Raw genomic sequence first — 24,240 nt, forward strand, 5'->3', positions numbered from 1 at the left:
TATTCTCGCGATCTCAACCTTTGGAAACGAGCTAAATATGCCCAAAACAAGAGAATGCTAGATCGCGAGAACGCGAGAACGCGAGAACGCGAGATTTGGACAAAATATCGAGTTCTCGCGATCTCGCGTTCTCGTTTTATTGACGCGGTCCGTGCGCATGCGTAATATCATAAGGTCAAGGGGCATGCGCACGTTAGTAGTCCCATGGTCATGCTTCTTTCATGCTCTTCATTCTCCAAGTAGCATTTAGCAAACTCGAGCTTGAAAATGCTATCATGTAATTTATATACTCAAAGTCCCATGAAGCGTAGAGTCCTTTTCCCTTTGGTACAGTTTCCTATGTACTTTAAATTAAAACCCTCAACATGCTCAATATAATTTAACAACAGAAATTGTGTACATGAATGTCCAGTGATAGTGAAAACATTAAAGTGTGAGGAAGCTGGAAACAATATATATCACTGTCAGTGAGAGAGTAAATATTGCTTAAAGCCACATCAGCAGTATTGCAGCTATTAGGGGCTGCACTGTCAATTACAGGAAAAATCACGGGCCAGTGATTTTCTCCATGAGGCAATATTATACACGGCTAGCGTATTCATCAAAACAAAATTCTCAAAGACCAATTTGTAGCATTCGGCTAAAATGAGATTGTCCGATGTTTTTACAAGACACCATAGTGGTTACATTAGGCCATACAAAATTAAATAATAGATTATCATTGTCTCCCACCTAACTACAAAACATCCCGCCTTACATTATTCTATTGCCTCAAAGTTCCTAGAAATAGAAATATCGCTAATATGTGTGATCCTACTCCGTGCACGTAGCCCTATTGAACACGCATAATGCATGTGAATCGCACCCTTCGACAGCAATTGTACACAGATGCCCTAAACAGTTCGATAAGAAAACATTAAAATGTTAAAAATAAAATGCGTTCCGTCGTATTTTAAAATTCAATCAAACTCTAACTAATAATTCACTGCGGCCTTGACATCCACATGATAGGCATGCTTATACTGGAAAAGTACCCCCAATATCCAGGGACCAGCAAGGCTCTGAATAAGTGAGTGAGTTTGGCTTAACACCGCTTTGAGCAGTATTCATATTTCAGTTATACTCGGGTTTGTCAGCTTGAAATGGGACGAAACCCACTATCATAGGTTTCTGGAACGCCGAAGGAATGCAACTCTACACAACGAATTGCGACCCCTCGGACGACATTGGTCAAGTGTCGCAATCTCCCTTTCTCGCGTTTTTGCAAATAGTTGCACATAACTGTATGGGCAATTGACACAAAAGCACGAGAACGTGAGATCCCGACATTGGTCAAGGGTCGCAAGACAGTCACATATCATTCTGTGGCTGTCTTATAAACTGACTGTTTATTCACTCAGGTCTTGTGTTGTTGTGTGGGTTGGTCGTGTACAGTGGTACGTCTGCTAAGCGAGCTGATTCCCCAACTCTCGTGTTAATAGTACCGTCATGTTTCCGTGGATTGACATGTCTTTGCATGTGTTTGTGACGGGTGCCATCGGTTTGAATCCTGTGACTTGATGAAGTCGATATATCAAATTGAATATCATAGATACAAATATGAAATTTTGGACCTCAATAGTCACATGTTGTCGTTGTACAAAGGCATTGAAAACTGTTCGTTGTCATGTCACATAAGGCCACAAGGTTGCACTAAACTCAGTATCCCGTGTGACCGCCAAGGGCAGCAATCACGGTTCTGCATCTCCTCTGCACTGACTGGTTAAGCGTACGAATTCTGTCCTGCGGAATTCGGCGCCATTTTGCTTGAGAGTTGTTCCATTGGGTTGAGATTTGGAGATTTGGTCCTGTTGAAACAGCTCCCTCTGGCGGTCAATGATTGGAAGAAGGTGAGGTTGAAGAATTTGATTAATGTAGCGATCTGCTGTCAAATTTCCCTGAACCACAACCAAGTCAGTCAGATCTCGTGGTGTAGGATATGCGCCCCCCCCCCCCCCCCCCCCCCGCCACACACTCACACCATGACACTACCGCCACCGAAAGTGACGAATTTTAGAACACAATATGGCGCAAAACGCTCATTTTGTTGACGATAAACACATCGTCTTCATCGTGATTCATCGCTAAACCACACTGGTTTCTCAAAATCCAAGGCTGTAAGGTATGGTGTGAAGCCCATTTCAGGTGTCCCCCGCCGTGATATTGCTGGAATATTGCTAAAAGCGGCGTAAAACCATACTCACTCACTGTAAGGTATGGCACCAACGCAAGCCTTGCTGTCGATGGATCTGTTGCAAAACAGGGACGATAACTGGTCTTCGGGGTCGGATTCCAGCCTCTTGAAGATGGTTCCTGACAGTCTGGTCCGATATCATCCTGAAACCAGGGATCCGTCCTGCAGTCTCAATAGCTGTGGTATTGCGATGACATAGGTAGGACAGTCGAATGTAGCGATCCTGTGCAGGGGTGGTGACTCTTGGTCTGCGTTTTATCGGACGGTCTGCAGTGGAATTGAACTGTGTGTATCGGTCGTTGAACGCATTGACAGAGAGTATTATTATCTTGAACGGTTTCTGCAAACGAAGTAGACATTTGGGATTCCATTTATGCACATGAAGATGTTTCAGTTATCAAAATATGCCTGTGTTTGTTTGAAGGGAACATATTCTTCACCAACTTTGCTACAGGCTTCAATGCAGGGTTGGAGTACACAAAACTATTCAGAGACAATCAATTCAATTAATTAATCAGTGTAACTACCAGTGCAAATAAAGAATGTTTATTATAACATGTTAATGTCATTGTGTGTATATATAACACATAAATAAAGTACAAGTTTACTTTTCTACAGTTTTATAATTATACATAAAGACCAAGATTCCTTTTAACTTTTTTGGATCACTCCATTCTAATACTTAGGTAAAATAGGGTAGACCAGTCAGTGCCTGTCGCCATGACCTGTGTTGTTTTAAGTTGTGTGTGACAAACGGGACGCGAAACTAATGGGAGGATACCGACTACACTGGCCCAGTCTGACCCAAGCGGGATTCTCTCTACTGGTCAGTTCTCCATGCGATACTCACAGTGTTGTGTGTCTCCCAGACCCAAGAGAATACATATGAAAAGGACTCCAACTCAAGTCAAGAATGATTTGGCAAGTCAAGATTGCCTCAGGTTTGGCCCTGAAAAGAAGATTACAGAAAGAAGCAAACATTTCTCAAAGTCTGGAGAGTGTTTAATGATCTGCCACCCAAACTGATTTCTGTAGGTGATATAGAAACGGACAATGTACGCCCATCACTTTTTTTAGGTATTTACCCTATACACCATTCAATAATCTCTTCATTAAACTTTAAACACATTAGACATGCACTGGACTGACACCTTTGGGTGCCAAGGGAGTTTTCAGGGATTTATTTTCATATTGCCTTTCCAGGCATATGAAGGTAGGGACGATCGTTTCTGGAGCATACCGCATAAACTTTTTACGAAAGGCAAATTACCATGGAATCACTTATGTCTTTGATTGGCATTTGGAAGTTGGAAGAACATTAATGATGGAAGCTGGAAGGACAAGACGTAGTCCTGAAACTTCGTTATCAAAGTACTTGATAAAAGTTTTGTTTTCATTGAAACCCGTAATAGCCTTTACTTATAAGACGTTGTTATTCCTCATCACCAGTGTAGTGTACTTTACTGTCAGTCAGCCTAGTGTCGGCCCGGGAGCGACAAATTTATAAACTAGTGTCCAAAAGAAACGATACCAACTTATTTTCAAAATTGTTTTTTACTAAGTGAATTGTCTAGTATGAAAACATGTCAATTCGTATTGCACATCCCAAACACAGCATAGTCGATAAAAAAATACCGGGAACACGTGATCACTTCCGAGAAAAAACGTAAATTTCGTGAAAGTGACATTTCCCTCTCTAGCATGTTCTGCACGTGCATAAAAACTGTATAAATCAGCTGATCAGACACGTTGATATCACAGCAACAAAAAGAACACAAGATATGCCACGTTTGACAGCCATCGAGAGAGAGAGAGCCGTTGGAATGGTCCAACAAGGAGCGTCACACGTCGACGTCGCCAGAAGGTTGGGCTGCGCACGCATCACTATCACCAGGTTGATGCAGCGGTTACGTCAGACAGGCCCAGGAGTGGAAGACCACGAGTAACCACGCCCTGTGAAGATCGTTACATCCGGGTATTACACCTGAGGAACCGCATCGTAACAGCGACGTCCACGGCGGCTACAGCACTGGGACACAGGATCAGTCGACAGACCGTCTACAGGAGACTACGGCAGTATGGTATCCGGCCACGTCATCCCTACCGCGGACCGCTCCTGACGCCTTGACACCGGAACAACAGACTGATCTGGGCCAGGCGAGTTCGACGTTGGCAACGGCGGGACTGGGCACGTGTTATGTTCTCTGATGAGAGCAGATTCCTCATCTTCAGAAACGATGGACGGCAGCTTGTATACCGACGATTTGGTGAACGTTTGGCGCCTAACTGTATGCAACAGGTCCGGACGTTTGGAGGTGGAGGGTTAATGGTTTGGGGTGGCATATGTGGTGACGTCAAAACGATGCTTGTCGTAATTCGTGGAAACTTGAATGCACAGCGTTATCTTGATGACATCCTACGGCCTGTTGTGGTGCCCTTTATTCAGCAACAGCCTCGTGGACTCCTTTTCCAACATGACAATGCAAGGCCACACACAGCAAGATTGACACAGAACTTCCTTGCCAACGCCAACGTACAGGTTTTGCCATGGCCCGCATGTTCACCGGATATGAATCCCATCGAGCACTTATGGGACCACCTCGATCGGCAAATCCGACGTCGCCGTGTGCCTCCAGTCAACGTCCAGGACTTGGAACGATGTCTCCTCGAGGAATGGCAACGCATCACTCCCAACGTCATCAGACGTTTGACGTCATCAGTCCGTAGGCATGTTCTGGCATGTATTAATGCTAACGGTGGACATACCCGCTACTGACTTGACTTTGAGACGTGTGGTGTGACATTTCCCGTTGTTTCTGTGATCAGGGCTCTAACGAAATGTTCATTTTTCGACCCCACCCATATTTAAAGGCTTGTCATATTGGTTGTACAGATTTTATTGAAATGAAATTTTTGTACAGATGTTGTGAAAGGATTTCTCAAAAGCATAACACCAATCCTAAACTTCTGCATTTTTAGTTTTTCTTTTATGTCGTTGCAAACAGTCGGTATCGTTTCTTTTGGACACTAGTTTATTTAGGAGAAAAACTCCCCGTGGCGTTCCCGGGACTAGGAAGGGCTCAGACACGGTTCACTGTCACGGGGTATAGGAGTACCGCTGATCAATCGTGTTTAAATCCTAAACGGAATACACATTTGGTGTCTAAACACGTTTAGTGTCTAAATACACGAAATAAAGTGCATACCATCAGGGTATAATGTCGGCAGACGGCTACACAAAATTCGAGTCAATTCTAAAATCCCAATAGATAGTATGTGTACCAAATTCACACACATGAGTTCCAAAGAACCGACAGATCAACCGGAATTGCTGAGGCAGAACGCGACCTCCCATACACATAAAACAACAACAGGAAGTGAGGTGGTCTCTGTCTTAGAAAAGTGCCGATTATGGCTTACGTTTGAGATCACGAAAAGTGAGACAGTCGGATTACTATCCTCAGTGATCTGGAATGTCCTTTCATTGTCTGAACGGAGTCGTATACGTTCGCAACAGAGTCCTGCGGATTGGGAAAGGTCCAGAGAGGTCGGCCAAGCACTCCGACAGTATGGTGCGTCCCAAAACATTCGGGAAACTCAGCCGATTTTGTCTAGTCGGATTACAATCGTGACTATGTCGTGACAGATTCTGCTGTATCGGATCAAAATCGTAACAATGTGTCTGTGTTGCCTGGACGGTGTCCTGTGGATCGGGACGGTGTCCTGTTGAAGGCAGTAAAAATCCTGAATGTGTGACAGCCCTGAGGCAAGGTACTCCGGGGCACCAACACCATCACTACTACCAGTATGTGCTGACATGGCGCACAGTGCCTCTTGTATATATGTGGTGAAAGTGCCCCAGGAATAAGGCCGTGTTCAGTGTTGGTAACGGGTTAGATTTATAACACAGACAGAGATTTGGCGAGGCTCACCCTGATCCCATCGCGCGCATGTTGGTTTGGTTGGTTGGTTGCTTTGTTGTTTAACGCCGCAGTCAGCAATATTCCAGCTATATGACGGCGGTCTGTAAATATTCGAGTCTGGACCAGACAATCCAGTGATTGATATCATGAGCATCAATCCACGCAATTGGGATCGATGACATGCATCAACCAAGTCAGCGAGCCTGACCACCCGATCCCGTAGTTGCCTCTTACGACAAGCATAGTCGACTTTCACGGCAAGCATGGGTTGCTGAAGACCTATTCTACCCCGGATCCGAATGTCGTTTCATAAGTGTCAGGTCTAGGCCTTGCTTATTTGTGTTACGTGTGAGGGTTGTTGGGTCGATGGATGGGGTCTGCGCTCTCACTATGCCATGCTATGTTTCGTTTTCAGCTCAGTCACACGTGTTGTCATTAGAAGTGTGGCTGATACAATACAATAATCATTCATTTGGATCTTGACTGGAGTGTATGAAATTCCAAATATATATTTCAAAGTCTATGTATTTCTTATTCTTTGACCTTTTCTAAGTCTGAACGTTTTGTAATGATTTTAGCTAAAGTTAATGCAAATGTGGTACCCCAGTATCTTATGTGTAAGGAAAATATTCAATAATTGAATTTGACATTACGCCTTTTTGCTGACTTGAAAATTTACGTTGAAACAGGACTGTGCGGGATAATATGTAGTATTCTGTTACACTGCCATCTGACTATTTATCATACAATTAGCCTCCCTGCCTCTATAATTGCAAGGAATATCAGAGACTAATTATCGGTATATAGTCTCTGGCAATATCTACCAACGGTCACCACCTACAAAGTCGTGACAGCCAGCAAGTTATTCGGTTGCAGTTTACAGATTTCTGTTTACGTATTCGTTGGTTATATTTGACCACGAAACGGGAAGTACTGTGGCTGTTTCTTCAACATTATCTTTTCTAATAATTTTGACAGGATGCGACAGTTGCGTTGTCGTGGATCGATTACGACTGGAAACAATCCGCGAAGTCACGTGGAATAGCAAATTAAAGCAAGTTGAAAACAATCTGCGTAGAACTCTACCGGTAGAATTCATTGCTTCCACTAGGAGTCACATAAACAGCGCCAAACTCTAACACGCGAGATTTGGCCAATGAAAGCTCGACAAATAGAAATTTCAGAGCACGCTTAAGCTCGATTGACAATGTCAGTCAAGCAAAGGGATGAGCTTGATGAAATCATTCTCTCGCAGTAAATTCCGATGCCAAATAACGACAGGTTCTAGACGGTAAAACGATGGTTAGAAAGCGTAAAAACCGTCGTTTTTTCGTCCATTGCCATACACGGGAAAAAACGACGTTTTCGTGTTTGCAGTGACTAGTACTGGTCTTCACAAGCGGCTGGAACAGGCTACCTCACTCATTTACTGTGGAAAGCGATGGTTTATCAAATTCAGTATGTAAGGTTATCCCATAGTAGTCAAAAACTTAGTGTAATATGTAAAACGGAATGATCTGAAACAAATATTGTTCATATTGTCTTAAACATGCCCGTGTTGCTTAAACATTTTGGGAATATATTATATTGTAAATTAAATTTGACGAACATAAAGTTTGCCGCCGTATTGATGCATCGCATCGAAGGTTTCTTGTTTTCATATGCATGTACTGTACATGTACTGGTTTTGTGTCTTCCGCAGTCATAGTGCAGATTCGCCTGTCAGGCCGAAGTCCCGGGTTCGATTCCCCCGTATTGGTACAATGTGTGAAGCCCATTTTCTGGTGTCCCCCGCCGTGATATTGCTGAAATATTGCTAAAAACGGTGTGAAACTATACTCACTCGCATTGCAGAAGTATTGCTATAAGCGGCGTAATACCATACACATGCACTCACTGAGTGATATTTTCAACATTTTCACAATCTCTGTTATAACATTAATTGATGTGTAACATCAACACACACAAATGAAATCACGTGGTTATTTTCACATATTAAATGGTATTTGAGGTTCTGGTATAATAGTTTAAGCAGCATACTGAGTTCATCCACACAGTTTTCATTTATAACCCGTTCATCATTTAATATCGCGTTAATGGGGGTCTCGGAATATTAGTGATGCTCATTTTACGGGTAACGACTGTACAGTAATGACATATGCGTTGCTGGTGAGTCGCTTTGTCTGCATTGCTGGTGAGTCGCTTTGTCTGTATTGCTGGTGAGTCACATTGTCTGCGTTGCTGGTGAGTCGCTTTGTCTGCATTGCTTGTAAGTCGCTTTGTCTGTATTGCTGGTGAGTCGCGTTGTCTGCGTTGTCAGCGTTGCCAGTGATACGCTTTGTCTATGTTGCTGGTGAGTCACTTTGTCTGTATTGCTGGTGAGTCGCTTTGTCTGCGTTGCTAGTGAGACGCTTTGTCTGCGTGGCTGGTGAGTCGCTTTGTCAGGACATTGTTAGTGAGACGCTTTGTCTGTGCTGCTGGTGAGTCACTTTGTCTGTATTGCTGGTGAGTCGCTTTGTCAGGACATTGTTAGTGAGACGCTTTGTCTGCGTTGCTAGTGAGACGCTTTGTCTGCGTTGCAGGTGAGTCGCTTTGTCTGTATTGCTGGTGAGTCACTTTGTCTGCGTTGCTGGTGAGTCGCTTTGTCCGCGATGCCTGTAAGTCGCTTTGTCTGTATTGCTGGTGAGTCGATTTGTCAGGACATTGCTAGTGAGACGCTTTGTCTGCGCTGCTGGTGAGTCACTTTGTCTGCGTTGCTGGTGAATGACTTTGTCTGCGTTGCTGGTGATTCGCATTGTCTGTATTGCTGGTGATTCGCTTTGTCTGCGTTGCTAGTTAGACGCTTTCTCTGCGTTGCTTTTTAATCACTTTGTCTGCGTTGCTGGTGAGTCACTTTGTCTGCATTCCTGGTGAGTCGCTTTGTCTGCGTTGCTAGTGAGACGCTTTGTCTGCGTTGCTGGTGAGTCACTTTGTCTGTATTGCTGGTGAGTCGCTTTGTCTGCGTTGCTGGTGAGACACTTTGTCTATGTTGCTGGTGAGTCACTTTGTCTGTATTGCTGGTGAGACGCTTTGTCTACGTTGCTGGTGAGTCACTTTGTCTGCGTTGCTTGTGCGTCACTTTGTCTGCATTGCTGGTGAGTCATATAAGTGAGTCGCTTTCTCAGGGGATTTGCATTTGGGTACCTTTGTCAGGGATTTGCAGATGGGTCCCCGGACAGAATAGATCCTCAGTACTTCATGCTTGTCTCCCTGTTGTGATCCCTAGACAGAATAGGCTCCCAGTACTTCATGCTTGTCTCCCTGCAGATATCCCCGGACAGAATAGATCCCCAGTACCTCATGCTTGTCTCCCTGTTGTGATCCCCGGACAGAATAGATCCCCAGTACCTCATGCTTGTCTCCCTGTTGTGATCCCCGGACAGAATAGATCCCCAGTACCTCATGCTTGTCTCCCTGTTGTGATCCCCGGACAGAATAGATCCCCAGTACCTCATGCTTGTCTCCCTGTTGTGATCCCCTGACAGAATTGATCCCCAGTACCTCATGCTTGTCTCCCTGTTGTGATCCCCGGACAGAATAGATCCCCAGTACCTCATGCTTGTCTCCCTGTTGTGATCCCCGGACAGAATAGATCCCCAGTACCTCATGCTTGTCTCCCTGTTGTGATCCCCGGACAGAATGGATCCCCAGTACCTCATGCTTGTCTCCCTGTTGTGATCCCCGGACAGAATAGATCCCCAGTACCTCATGCTTGTCTCCCTGTTGTGATCCCCGGACAGAATTGATCCCCAGTACCTCATGCTTGTCTCCCTGTTGTGATCCCCGGACAGAATAGATCCCCAGTACCTCATGCTTGTCTCCCTGTTGTGATCCCCGGACAGAATAGGTCCTCAGTGCCTCATGCTTGTCTCCCTGTTGTGATCCCCGGACAGAATAGATCCCCAGTACCTCATGCTTGTCTCCCTGTTGTGATCCCCGGACAGAATAGATCCTCAGTACCTCATGCGTGTCTCCCTGTTGTGATGCCCGGACAGAATAGATCCTCAGTACCTCATGCTTGCCTCCCTGTTGTGATCCCCGGACAGAATAGATCCCCAGTACCTCATGCTTGTCTCCCTGTTGTGATCCCCGGACAGAAAAGATCCTCAGTACCTCATGCGTGTCTCCCTGTTGTGATCCCTGGACAGAAAAGATCCAAGGATTATGAACACCTTCCATTTTGTTTGCATTCAGACGGTGTTCAGACAGCGAGGCGGTGAAATACGTGACTGTGAGCCTGTCACGGCCATCCACCCGGGATCAACAGTGACGGTGACGACGTCCAAGGGGACGTACCGGGCTGCTAGTGTCGTAGTTGCTGTCGGTTCCTGGGCAGACAAGATGCTCCGCCCACTTGGGCTCAGTCTGCCCCCCACGGTCAGTATCAGTTGGTATAAGCTGTGTGACGTCACATGTGTGATATGTCGGGATACGAAGGGATGGGGTGGTGTTAGGTGCGGGTGCCAAGTGTTGGTCGGGTGTCGGGTGGATTTGGGTCGGATATGAGCCGAGTGTAAGCTCTGTGTCGGTCGTGTGTGCGTTAGGTGTAGGTCGTGTCTGCTATCCAAATCACCAGCTCCAGTCATCGAAGGCGCCGCAATTCGCTGTGCAGATTACGTTTGTAGGTTTGTCAGCCCCACACCATGCTCTTGGGTTTCACTAATATAAAGTGGTAAGCGTCTTAGATCTGCATCACTTCGGACTTTCCTCCCACATTAAGCTGACACGCCGTGATATAACTGAAATTCTTGTTAAAAACTTACTCACTCACACTTACTCTTACTTGTCATAGAATTCCTCTCGCGCATGACCTTGAAATCAACAACCAATCAAAATGTCTCCTGAACGAGAGTTCGGAATGCGTCTAATTTCAAAACCCTCGATACATTTAATCGCCTTTTATCAGATTAATGCCCTTAATATAACTGAAACCGTCCTTTTTAGGGGACCGTTTATACCTAGAATTGTTACGGGGAATTAACTCCGGGATCTCCACGCCTTCAAAAACAGACAGAGAGGTTTTCAGGCGAAATGCAGGAATCTTTATTATATGTGACGTCACAATGCAACAACATACATTCAAAACAATTCAGTATTATATTTCATAGTTTAGACATCATAATAAGTAATTAAATAGTACAGCATTAAGATATTGAAATCAATAATTAAGAATGATAATGAGTTACATCATTACAACATAGTAAAATATTTTCTGGTGCCTTGTTGGAAATATGACAATGATTACATAGTTGTAACCAGGGTAACTGTGGCACGGATACCTGGGGCTTAAGCCGGGCGTCACGGTACGTGCACCACGTGAACAATGGCCGGCGGCCAAGCGTGCGTCGAACCGTAGCCTTAACTCTAACGAGGTAACTGCCGACCTTACTTCAAGATAATGATGATTAAACACTTTAACACTAATCAAAAACTTCTGACGTTAACAATTATAAGTAAATAACTTATGACATGAGAAACAGTTTATATAATAAATGCTGGATATTGTATTGTAACTCTTATCTACTAGACTGCCACTGAATTGCCTGTATCTTTATAGACTATTCTACGATATGAAACACAAAATCAATCGGCGCTTCACGATAGTGCGGATGCACTTATGTGGTAAATAGTTAAAAGACATTGCTGAATCTGTGCGTATTTAGCTACGGAAACAGTGTTACTTTTCGTGTATTGTGTTCTAGACATATACGGTCACAGACTGGTTATCTTTAAATACATACATTTAGCTGCCGATGCTATGCTACTCATTATATTGAAACAAGAAATGTTTCCCGTAAAAATACAAACAGTGAGACGAATAACATGACCAGAAATATAAATGCAGATAATAGAACATGTTGACCACCAAGTCACTTGATACAGAAACGTTATACACGTTGAACATATTGTTTAATAAGCATCCACGACTTCCATAACTAAAATGGCGTAATATGTTAGATTGATATTTAAACGACTAGAATACTAATGCTCGTATTTTATCAGCTGTGTCTGAATCTGGTCAGCCGGGTCTAGAATTTCTATAGCGCTAGCTGATTAGCATCTGCCAGCTCGTTTGACTGGTTTCGACAGCTTGCATCTCCAAGCGTTACGTATTATGATAGGCGTTCTGTAAACTATGTAGCGTTTACTGGCTTGGGAATGTGAAACTTAAAGTAGAAGAATATATTTGATTTTGATAAAACTTGAAGAAAAATATGAGGATTTTCGCACTGTTATATAACGAAGGGGAGGAAACGTTTAAACGCTATCAGGCGTTCCTATTTGTATTTGAGATTGCAGGCAACAACGACAGACTCCAGTGATGGCGACATCCCCTCTTGCATTGATCTTGAAAGAACAGTGTTATCCTGGCGCGCCTAAGGGACACAACTCTGCTTCAAATAATTGGGCCACTCGAGCCCCCGCCTGTATTTCAAGCAGATCACCTTGTGGTTGAGATTTTTGTCTGATATTTTAAATATGGTGTTGTGTTTCATTACAGGCCACGGATTTAAACTGGCACCAGTCGTGGGAGAGGCAGTCAGCGACATGGCGACAGGCCGTGTTCCGAAATATGACATGAAACCCTTCATGATCACCAGGTTCAAGACAGAGGCCAGTCAATAGTCTTATGCATCCAAGAGATGAGGTGTCAACGTACAAAATCATAAAAGGACAAATGTGGACTCGCTATAACGTGCTTTGTCAGGTCGCGATTATCGATACGGCAACATAACACTATTCAGTACATGTGTAGCTACAATCATACCACATTGGGAGATTATTTGATCTGATCACAAATAGTACCCGTGTATTGAACAAATGATTATGACTCTACTTGAACATCACAGTTAGATGATAGAGCAGTACCTGTACACCATCATGCAAAAAAGAGTATGTGGACCAATAGGACTCCTAATCTGTCTCATAGTCCGTCAACCCTACTATTTCCCGCCCAGTCCTCGCCGTAGCCCTTAATGAATGATTTTCCACATATGTGAGTGAGTGAGTTGGGTTTAACGCCGCTTTTAACAGTATTCCAGTTATATCTCGGCGTGTCAGCTTAATGTAGGAGAAAAGCCCGAAGTGATGCAGGACTCAGACGTTTACCACGTCCACTGCAAAAAAATCCATCTATACAAGCTTGTATATGCTTTGGAATGATGATATTTTCAAAGCATATACAAGATTGGAATGATGATATATACAAAAATATACAAGTTTGTATATACGACATATACAAAAATATACAAATTTGTATATATGATGTATCCAAATTTATTTTCTTTGTATATATTGGTAAAGGGAGATAATTGTTATGTATTTGTGTATAATTATTATATATGTGCAAATTGAGGTGTTTTAAGTTGAGCACTGTGTTTCTTTGTATATGTTGGTAAAGGAGGATAATTGCTATGTATTGTTCTATAATTGTTTTGTATGTGCAAAATAGTATCAACAAGTTACAAAAAACTGATCTGGTGGCGTGTAACATTACTGGAATGTTTAATTAGTACTCCACACTGTTAGCGGGAGTACATACTCTCCTTGCAATGATATTGACGGGTAAGCGATTGAGGCGTCTGGTACTTTTCCTGGCGCGGTGCTTGGTATGTGAGTAGACTTTACGGTCAAAAGCACAGAGAGGATAAGCTGTCGGGGGTGATTGCATTGGCGGTGACTTCTGTTTTGAAAGTGTTGAAATCAATTTGTGCTGAGCTTGGATTCGTTTGTACGGGGAGGCTGCGATGTGATTTGTAACATGCTTTCGTGCACATGGCAGATTAGCCAACAGAGTGGATTGCACAGAGGATGAAAACTATTTTATTATTCATTTTAAGTGTTGAATTTGGTTTGTTCTGAGGTGTCGGTTTAATTGTAGGGTATACATTGTTATAATGTCAAATCTAGGCGGAACGCGGAAAATCGCGTTTTTTTAAAACGGCAGTCCTTGGAAAAATCCTCTTCAAAATATAATCAAAGATTTTTTTAAAAATACTCCGAAAATATCGTGTTGCCGGACAACCGTGGCGGATTCTCCTGTTTTCGTTTAGAGTTTTCAGCATCAAACATGCCTTTATTATTATTCGTCACACAATCATTGGATCATTTCCGGACATCATACGTTTTCTATCCTGAATACTTGCACTATAACTATAACTATATTTATTTAACTTTTGCCACTGTTTAATTTGTTGGTATGAATATTGTCCAAACGGCACAAAATTGCTTAAAATGCAATCAAATGTTCAAAACATTTCTTGGGGCTCAGCCTAATATCGTTAGCAAAGTCAACAAACTACGACCATAAATGTAATGTACAACAGGCGCAAGAAAATTTTAAAAATTTCTAACAAATACAAATGATAAGAAGTCGAATATGAATACTTATACCTGTACTTTTTAGAACAAGAAATTGACACATTGACGTATTCAGATTAAATTGATATGTTCTTTACTTATGTAAATGCAAATGATAAAAAACTAATTAACAGTGAGATACTCTGGCTATTGTGCAAAGCATCCAGTCCCAATGAAAGTGATCTTAGGAAAATGTGCGCCAGAAAAATAACCTCGTCATCCAGAGGGTTAAAGCGGGAAAACTAAAAATGTTGCCGCTTCCACATGTATCTAAATGTTCACTGAGTGGAATCGTGCGGTTTTGTGGCTGCTTTATTTGTGAACGGTGACGATTCATTCTTCTTTTTAATTTATGTTCTGTCTTCCCGATATACTTTTCATTGCATCCACTACAAACAATCAAGTAAATATCATTTCTAGTATCACAAGTCATATTTTGTTTTACAGTAAATTTAGTGTCCTTTGTAATTTGGACTGAACAGCCTTCAATTATAGTGCTGCAAGTAAGGCAACGTTTGTCACCGCACTCAGAAACCTGTGGAGTGATGACAATAGATTCAAAATTTGAACTTGTCAAAATCTTCAGATTCACCTCAGTGAGCTAGCACTATAAATCGGCATCGGTCCGGGCTAGTACAAGCTGACACACACACACAAACACACACACACGTACAAACACGTCGCTATAGAAGTGCAACGTTACACCCCAATTAACCTCACTGATTCTGAAACGTCATCTAAAATCTTTGACATGAATTGTGAACATGAACAAAGGCGTTTCCCAAATTGAACAGCTGCTGTATACATAAACGTATATTGTATTGCATGGCTTCTTGCATGCAGTGACATATGCGAGCTTCGCGTCATCAATATACCAATAATGTGGCTCCTATCTTTTCCCCAGTCAATTTACACCCAAGTGCATCTTTAGAATTCAGCACTTCTGGTGAGGACGATGTTTGCCAAAGGACACATGTCAAGGTCAATGCCGTACTAATAACCTAGTGACGCACGTAACAACGACTGTCAATCTGTCTGCTACAGCTACCATACCATCATCCCTGTCACAACTGTCTTATTAACGGCTTATTCAAAATATTAATTGTAGAAAGTTCGTTAAGACTAACGTATGTCGTATACAGTCCTCTTATTTTATAACAAAGTTGGTTGGTTGGTTGGTTGTTTTACGCCGCACTCATTAATATTCCCATCATCCCTGTCACAACTGGCTTATTAAACGCTTATTCAAAATATTAATTGTAGAAAGTTCGTTAAGACTAACGTATGTCGTATACAGTCCTCTTATTTGATAAAAAAGTTGGTTGGTTGGTTGGTTGTTTAACGCCGGACTCAGCAATATTCAAACTATATGACGACAGTCTGTAAATAATCGAGTCTGGACCAGACAATCCAGTGATTAATATCATGAGCATCGATCCACGCAATTGGGATCGATGACATGCATCAACCAAGTCATCGAGCCTGACCACCCGATCCCGTTAGTCGCCTTTTACGACAAGCATAGTCGCCTTTTACGGCAAGCAATGGTTGCTGAAGACCTATTCTACCCCGGATCTTCACGTCAACTGGGAATTCAACTGGATGTTACATTCCTTATATCAGCTAACAGCCCTGTTTGTGAAAATATGTACTAGACATAAGATAAATATGATCCTCAATGCTGTTCAACTTTGCTTCGGCGAGTATCCGAATACTATCGTGTTTTAATGCTTTCTTTTGTAACCTACGAGAAATGAATTTTATCGCTATTCCTGCCAGTCCCGAGACTCCAGCGGTTATTTCCATGCCGAGCACGATAGGCGCGGCGATTATAGTTGATAGTAAACCGATACCCGCTACACCGAGTCCCATGCCAGATACTACAAGCGCGGTGTCAACTCCGTCCAGAGCATTCACGGCTCTGCGATACTTTTTATACAATCCAAGTCTCAACTCCCTATCCTTCTCTATTCGATGTTTTATGTCGCTTATTTGATGTAATCGAAATCCATCAACAGTATCCATCTTTTCAAATGCTTCATCGAGCGCCGGATATAAACTCATAGTGTATATTACGATCATATAATAGTCTTTAATTGGTCTTGCTTAATTGTTTTTAGACTATACATCAATCTTATCAAATGTATATTATACGGCAAGAATATCTTAGTAAGAGAAATGCTGTCACTTTTAATAATTTGGACCCCCTCGAGGGTTGCAACGGGTGATGCTCCGATATGAATAATACTGCAACGTTGACGCTTGTGTTTCTTGAGCCATTTAATCGATAGACCTGGTAATATTTCGAAGGCATCTTCCGGTACATCTCTGAACAAGACTTCAATAATAAGCGTGGAAATATTAGGTATTGCACTCAAGTTATCTTTAATATCTTCGAATTCAGTAATCAAATTTAAAGTAACATTTTTTAAGGCCGGACGACTATATAACATATGACCTGGGTTTTCTGGCAGGGGAGTGACTAACACACTTTTTCGTTTTGACGGGATATAAGCCGCGAGTACGATGCCACTATTTATTATCTTAGTTAAATTATGTCCCTTACCCATCATCACATAAGGTGGGGTAATGACGATATTCAGTAGCCACTCGATGTTTGCCTGACCATAGTCCATTTATTATCGTCGTTGCGAATAATATTGTACGAAGTGTTTTTAATGAGTCTACTAACGTCGACATCGCTTAAATCTTCTAGATTACCTGTGAATGTGACTTCTTTCCGCTTGTATACATTATCGTGTAAGTGTAAAGCGTATAACTTACCATTGTAACCGGGTTTATCGAATCCTTCTGTGTCTCCGAGATCGGAAAGCGCAATTGTATTACATTGTCTGAGCGTTCCAGGGCCTGATGCATCAACCATTATTTATAATATGGAGTGTTACACTTAAGTATCCTATATGTACAGGTTGGTGTTTTACATCTAATACAGACATTTTGAGGTCTGAAATAATACCACGCTTTAATTTTTTATATTGTAATGACGAGAAAGATTCCGTTCTGCAACTATTATATTTTTCATTTTTCACTGGAATAGATCTGAGCAGAGTTGAAGGACTTTCTAGTTGAATATTATTTGTCGTACTGATTTGATCAAGATGGATACACAACTCTTTATAGGGAACTAAATCGGATAATGTCTCTCCATCAAATGTTGCCTTGAATATTGATAAAATTCCACGTGTAAATCCAAGTGTAGCTCATAAGTTCCCTACAATCCGTACACCTTTTTCTCCAGTGACTAATTTCAGCATCCCAGTCGCCTCATTTTGTGTGAGATTAATTCCATTAGGCTTAAAAATTTCATCATTGAGTGAGCATACGCTGTAATACCCATCAGGTGTATTAAAGTATTTGTCAATTGTATTTTCGTTTATCAATGTAAACATCTCATTATCATATTTTGTAGCATTTATATTGATCCACCGTGGGTAATACGTTACATCGCATAGGGCGACTTCCAGTTGTCCATTCGAGTTATCGATAGTATGAAGCAGTTCAATAGACTGACCATTTGTTATTCCCGGGAGTGTAACATACATATTAAATATACAATGATACTATATCATAACTTAAATATGAAATCGAGATACATTACTAATCAATCGATTATAGTAACTGCCTCCGGTGCTGAGTTTACCGTTAAATTCCACGATATCTTTGAAAAATACAGTTTCACAGCAACTAACGATACAATGGTGGACGATTGGTTTAACCGTCTGATGCAATTTTGGCAGAATCAGTTAAACTTTGCCGTATGGTGTGCCACAACGGGATGTGGCGTATCTGTTAATGCCCCAGGATTTATGCTAAATAAGTCTGTTTTATTATTTCACGTGTATTATCAGATTAGACGTATACTTAAAGAAATTAATGCTCCATTACCGCAGGATCGAGCGTGGAATTCCACAAATAATAATTATGATAGGTCCGCGTATGAGCGTATTTGTCAGGAATTTAATGTTTCTACGAGTAAAGATTGGCGTATTAAAGGAGCAAACCATGGTCTAGGAGTTCCTTACACAGAGGAAAATAAATCCGTCAAAGAAGAAAGCGATTATGTATATAAAACACTTAATAAACTTCCAGTTAATTTTGGTAAGTTGCGGCAGGACAGCAAACTTTACTCAAGAATATATGATCATTGGCATAAAACCGGTCATTGGTATAAAGGCTGGGAACTTTATAGTAACGATTGGAGAGGGGATATTATGAGTTTTAAGAGTGGGTCTATTTATATTGTTAAAAAATTTGTACAACTAAACGATGACGCATGGAATGAATTTCTTAATGATAAAACGGAAAATAATTTTACTAACCCAGGATTTGTAAGAGTTAATGAATCGATAAGAACTTATGTATGGGCAATTCTCGGAGCGCAATCGCAAACACGAACATCCATTATCGGTTCTGGGACGCCGCTCGATGCGCGAAAACAGTTTGTCGCAAACGTGGAGGACGCCATTAATTCACCAGTTGACATACCATCGTCTATAAAGCGTTTTCAAGATGCATTACAGTACGCTCAATCCAAAGTGGACTACGTTTATGCCCCGGGACTATACATGTCTCCGAGTAATATGGAACTTAAGATCGGTCAAGTTATAGGCTATAATAATAAAATTGTTATCGCTACCGATCAACAAAAACCAGGTATAAATTCAGATATGAACGTCGAATTAATAACGTAAACAATCACGGGCGAAAAGGGAATAGTCAAGCCGCAAACACCACATGTTTCACAACCATCTACTAATGCACAAGTGCCACCGCATATTGAGGCTAATAATCAACAACATATCGATGAAAAAACAGCGCTTGTAGTGGGTGGAGTCGCGGCTGGTTTACTCATGATTTGGTGGTTAAATAGTTCTTAGCGAACTGATTTGGTTAAATAGTTCTTAGCGAACACGTACAACAGCCCTGCGATTGCTACGATCAGCGCCCACAAGTTTTGACTAAGCCAAGTGGTGGTCTTAGCTAATAAATTCAATAGCCAGGAAACAATACTCCCTATTATACCAGGAAGTGCGGCCGCGGCTTTTTCAGTGAGCTTTCCCAGTGCTGAACCTAATGCTTTTAAATGCTTTTTTATCCACTCTTTTATACCATTTTTATCGTTAGGCGGTTATCCGCCTCCACCTGTACTGCCACCTTTTAACGAGAGAGTCAAAGTCGATATAATAAATCCCAACGCGGTTAAAATACTGGCAATGGTTATTCCCTGTTCTCTGAACAATGTTTTAATTTTATCGGCCAGTGTAGTATCATCGTTGAGGACTTGATCGATAGTTTCTCGAATTCGACTGATTTGCGAACGAAGTGCCTTTCTATTACTGGAAGCTGCTTCGAGGCGGGCCGATCTTTTGTCTTCTAAGTTACGCAATCTTTCCGCTACGCGGCGTCTACTGAACTCATCGCCAGCCTGTTCAAGTTTTGTTTTCTCTTGAGCTATATGCTTGTCGATTTCGGATATCTTGGCCATATTATTTATCAGTTCTCCCCGCATTGTTTGCATTGCCTTGTCAAGACCTCATAATTCCCTAATACTAAACTCCGATACCTGTAACGTTGAATTATCGTAGTAGGTATCTAAGATTTCTTCGAGTCCGTCCAAGGCCACCTTCGAGGAAGCTTCCAAATTATCTGTGTTACTGAGTATTTCCCGCACAGTCCTAAGAACCTTAGTAGTCTTCGCGGGAAGTTTTGCTCGTCCGTATTCTACAAAACCTAATTTATCACGAACAAACTCGCGGCTATGTTTACCAGCTATCGTAGACAAGGCTAGGGGCTTACGAGTACTATAATGCATAAGATCAATATGCGGAGAATCACGCAGTCGCAATATTCCTTTACTATCTAGCATAAACTTTGAATATTCACGACCTATTGGGATAACATAATTTTATCTTCTTTTAATGTATCGTAATAATCATCAACAGCTGATTGTAAAAGGGCATCATTTACGGTTGGGTTCATAAAGCTGGTTTCATCAGTATCTTCTATTGGATTCTGGTTATCAAAGTCATCAAAGGTATCTAGATCTAAGTCATTGTGTTCAAAATTAGTCATTTTTATATTAAACATAGGGTACATGTTTTCAATATAACAATGTCTTCGCAATACGGATGCAAGTTAAACCTACAACGTAGACTTCGAGATCCATTAGGGGTCAAAGCAATTCGTCAGTCTGTAACTATAACTAATAACCCTAGTACCATCCATCAGAATCAAACGCTTCTGGTTCGCTTTCCTAATCTCGGCGCACACGATGTGTTAGTTCCGGGAACTGTCCGACTAGCATTTACGATTAGTTTGACTTCTACAGACGTTAACAGGGAGCTTGTTCAGAACATAGGTCGTGCTATCGTTAAGAAAATCGCCATTAAAATTAGCGGTAATGAGGTTTTGAGTATCGACGATAGCGATGTATACTATTGTTACATGGATCTCTGGAGAACGGATAAAGAGCGGGAAAACTTACAGTACCAAGGTATTTGTAATAAGAACACATTGAGACTGTGTGTGGGCGCTGAAAATGGTGTTGATACCAACGAAAAAGATAAGGCCGTTGCCGACGCATTAGGTAACCGATTCTATATTCCCCTAGACTTTGAATTACTAGATTCCCACATGCCCTTTTATCAAGCATCCCTAGGCGATAGGTTAGAATACGAACTCACTTTTAATGACTACGGCAGAGTAATCAGAGCTGCTGATGATGCTAGCTATTCCATTGACAATATCTCGCTCGAGTACGATATGATAACATGACAAATTCGTAACCATTATTCAGGAAGTTTAGCCATTTTGTACGATCGCGTGCTGCGACACCGAAAGATCACGAGGGACAAAAAAGATACGATGTGGAATATCAATCTAAACGTCCCCACAAGGTCGCTGAAGGGTATTTTAATGTTGTTCGAGGACCCCTCCAATGCGTTTAAAAGAAATACCGAGAAGTTTTACAATCCCAAGATTTCAAAAGTAGAATTAACTATCGAAGGCGTTCCTAATCAACTATATAGCCAAGGAATGCTAGCGTATCACCAGTGGGATGAGATTAAAAAACTTCCTTCTATAAAACGCTCCCCGGAAGTTAACGCGGTCGTGAAAGATCTGTCTCTCGGGAGTGTATCGATGGGTGAATACCTCACCACGAAGTACGCGCTATGGCTCGACATGCGAACAACGGACGATGACCAACTACACGGCAGTGGGAGGAGAATAGAAAATGCTAGCGAGGGTGCCACCATACAGATAACGAAGCTCCAGGAATCGGCTGGTAAATTAAACATATATTTGTACGTGATTATGGATGCGCAACTTAATATACAGACTGGGAGATTCGTGCAAGCAATCTATTAATAATCTTTTACCTAAAGATCTGCACTGCGCTATATATGCGGGCAAACGGGCTGCGGAAAAACAGCTTTTATTCTAGATATTTTAGAAAGTCATTATCGGGACGTTTTCGACCATATTATTATTCTGTGCCCGACTATAAGCGTAAATAAAACATACTTATCGAGAGATTGGGTAATGAATGACGACGGGGTACACAGAGTCGATCCGGGCGATCGTTTACAAGACTGTTTCCGAGTATGTCATGAAAAATACAAAGGAGAATCGACCCTTTTCGTAATAGACGATTGCAGCGCGAGTAAAGAACTCACCAAAAAGAAAGATATGCTTTCGTATTTAGCATTCTCCGGTCGGCATACTCAACATAGCGTTTGGGTACTTACTCAAAAATACAACTCCGTCCTGAAAGATCTCAGAGAGCAAACCAAATGGGTAGCACTCTTTCATTGCAAAGACAGAGATTCATTCGAGGAATGTTTACGCGAAAATGATGTCATTTATACCAAGGGTGAACGAGATAAAGTCAGAAAACTGTTATCAGCAACGAAGCACTGTAAACTCGTATTAAAAACCGATCAACCAGCTGCTTACGCAATTGCTTAGCAAATTATAGCAAAAATGTAGCAAAATTATAGCAAAATGTAGCTAAATGTAGCAAAAATTTAGCAAAATGTAGCAAATTGAACATTAGCGGTTAATATTACATAAAATGTGGTTCGAAATCCTCATTCTTTCGCAACAGTTTATTATTACAGGATGTATTGGATATGCTATATTATATTATGTTAGACTTAAATATCTCCTTAGGTATTACATTATGGAATGCGACGAACTCATCGAACAAATGCTCAAAGAATCTGAGCCTGATGTTGATAAATCTTTAGATAAACATAGAGAAAGACTCGCCGCTTTGGTAGCTGGTGGAAAATGTTCCCAATATTTGGGAGAAAATTATACCATCGAAAAAATTGATAACATGACCGACGAAGAGATTAAAAAACTGTACGCACGTTACGAGTCTAGACTGGGAGCTACCATGACTAAAACGATAGGGTCTTCTATATTACAACTATACACAGTCGTAGCTAGTACGTTTCTCCCCATCCCGGCAGAACATCGCAAGTATTTATGCGAATCTCTCGAGAAAGACCCATTCATCGAACACGCTATAAGCTCAGTGAGCTGTGAGTTTTATCATAGATTCGGAATGTTCTTAGCTCCGTTCACCACAGATTTAATAACGGCTAGGTATTGTCAATTTAAACATACATGCCCACTTAATAATATAAAGAACAAAGTTCAAATAAATAATGGAGACTCAACAGATTGCGGAAACACAGGTGACACAACAGATTGTGAACGAGGAACAAGAGATTGTGAACACACAACAACAAGTGAACGAGGAACAACAAGTGAATGAGAAAATACAACATGTGAATGCACCACATGTGAATGAGAAAACAAAAAAACAACCCAGAGTGACAAAGAATCCTTTGAAAATAGCTGCAGGAAGAAAGGGTGGGCTGGCGCGCAAAGCAAAATTAATAAATAATTCAAATATTAATCCGATTAAAACATGGGCACTAGTAGGAGTTGCTGGTATAGTGGCTGTATGGTTCTTTTATAAGACCGGAGAAGAGAAAACATCCCCCCCGCCGCAACAACAAGTTCAATTAGAGGTTAGTCCTCATATAATGCTATAAGGACATGACTACTCCAGCTACAGACAGTAAAATGTTGGTAAACGCGACGTATCATTCAGCGGTGGTCACCGGCTTGGCCATTGGCTATGCCCGTATGGCTAAAATGATTACTAAAGCCACACCTCCCAAGCTAGATTTTAATGGATTTGACATTGGTATGGCCATTCTTGATATTGGATTAGCAATGGCAACGAAGGATATGCTCATCAAACAAGGGCTTATTCCGGAAGACATAATGAAGTAATTAAACATTTGAATATATTATATTATCGAACATTTGAACATTTTATATTTTTATAAATATGACAACAATTGCGATGATGGTCGGTGGAGCTATTGTTAATGCTCTAGCTTTTTCGGGGAGTAATTTTTTATTTTCTAGTATGAGGGAATCAAATGCTAAAGAAGTTGAAGAGGAACGTAAACGACATAACAATGCTTTAGAACAACTCCAAGCAGCCCAGTTACAATATACGCAGCAGAGAATGAAGAGATTAGACTTTATTCATGAAAAACTGCTTAAGAAAGGACATTCAATTCAAACGTTTAAGGATGTCGAATCTGCCATGCACGAATACTACCTTGTTTATGGGAA

The 24,240-nt window shown here is 41.5% G+C and overlaps 1 protein-coding gene across 1 annotated transcript in view; it reads left to right on the top strand.

Annotated features, from left to right (window-relative positions):
• The window catches only part of LOC124138736 (peroxisomal sarcosine oxidase-like), a 37,070-nt gene extending 23,800 nt beyond the window's left edge, over positions 1-13,270 (top strand). Inside the window, exon 9 of the mRNA XM_048396178.1 lies at positions 12,698-13,270. Coding sequence (XP_048252135.1) covers positions 12,698-12,822 — 125 coding nt within the window. The 3' untranslated portion in view covers positions 12,823-13,270. The remainder of the gene's footprint in view (positions 1-12,697) is intronic.
• The last annotated feature ends 10,970 nt before the right edge of the window (positions 13,271-24,240 follow it).

The sequence above is a fragment of the Haliotis rufescens genome, unplaced genomic scaffold (genome assembly GCF_023055435.1).
Source record: "Haliotis rufescens isolate VD_foot unplaced genomic scaffold, xgHalRufe1.0.p SCAF_15, whole genome shotgun sequence".
Taxonomy (NCBI): Eukaryota; Metazoa; Mollusca; class Gastropoda; order Lepetellida; family Haliotidae; genus Haliotis; species Haliotis rufescens.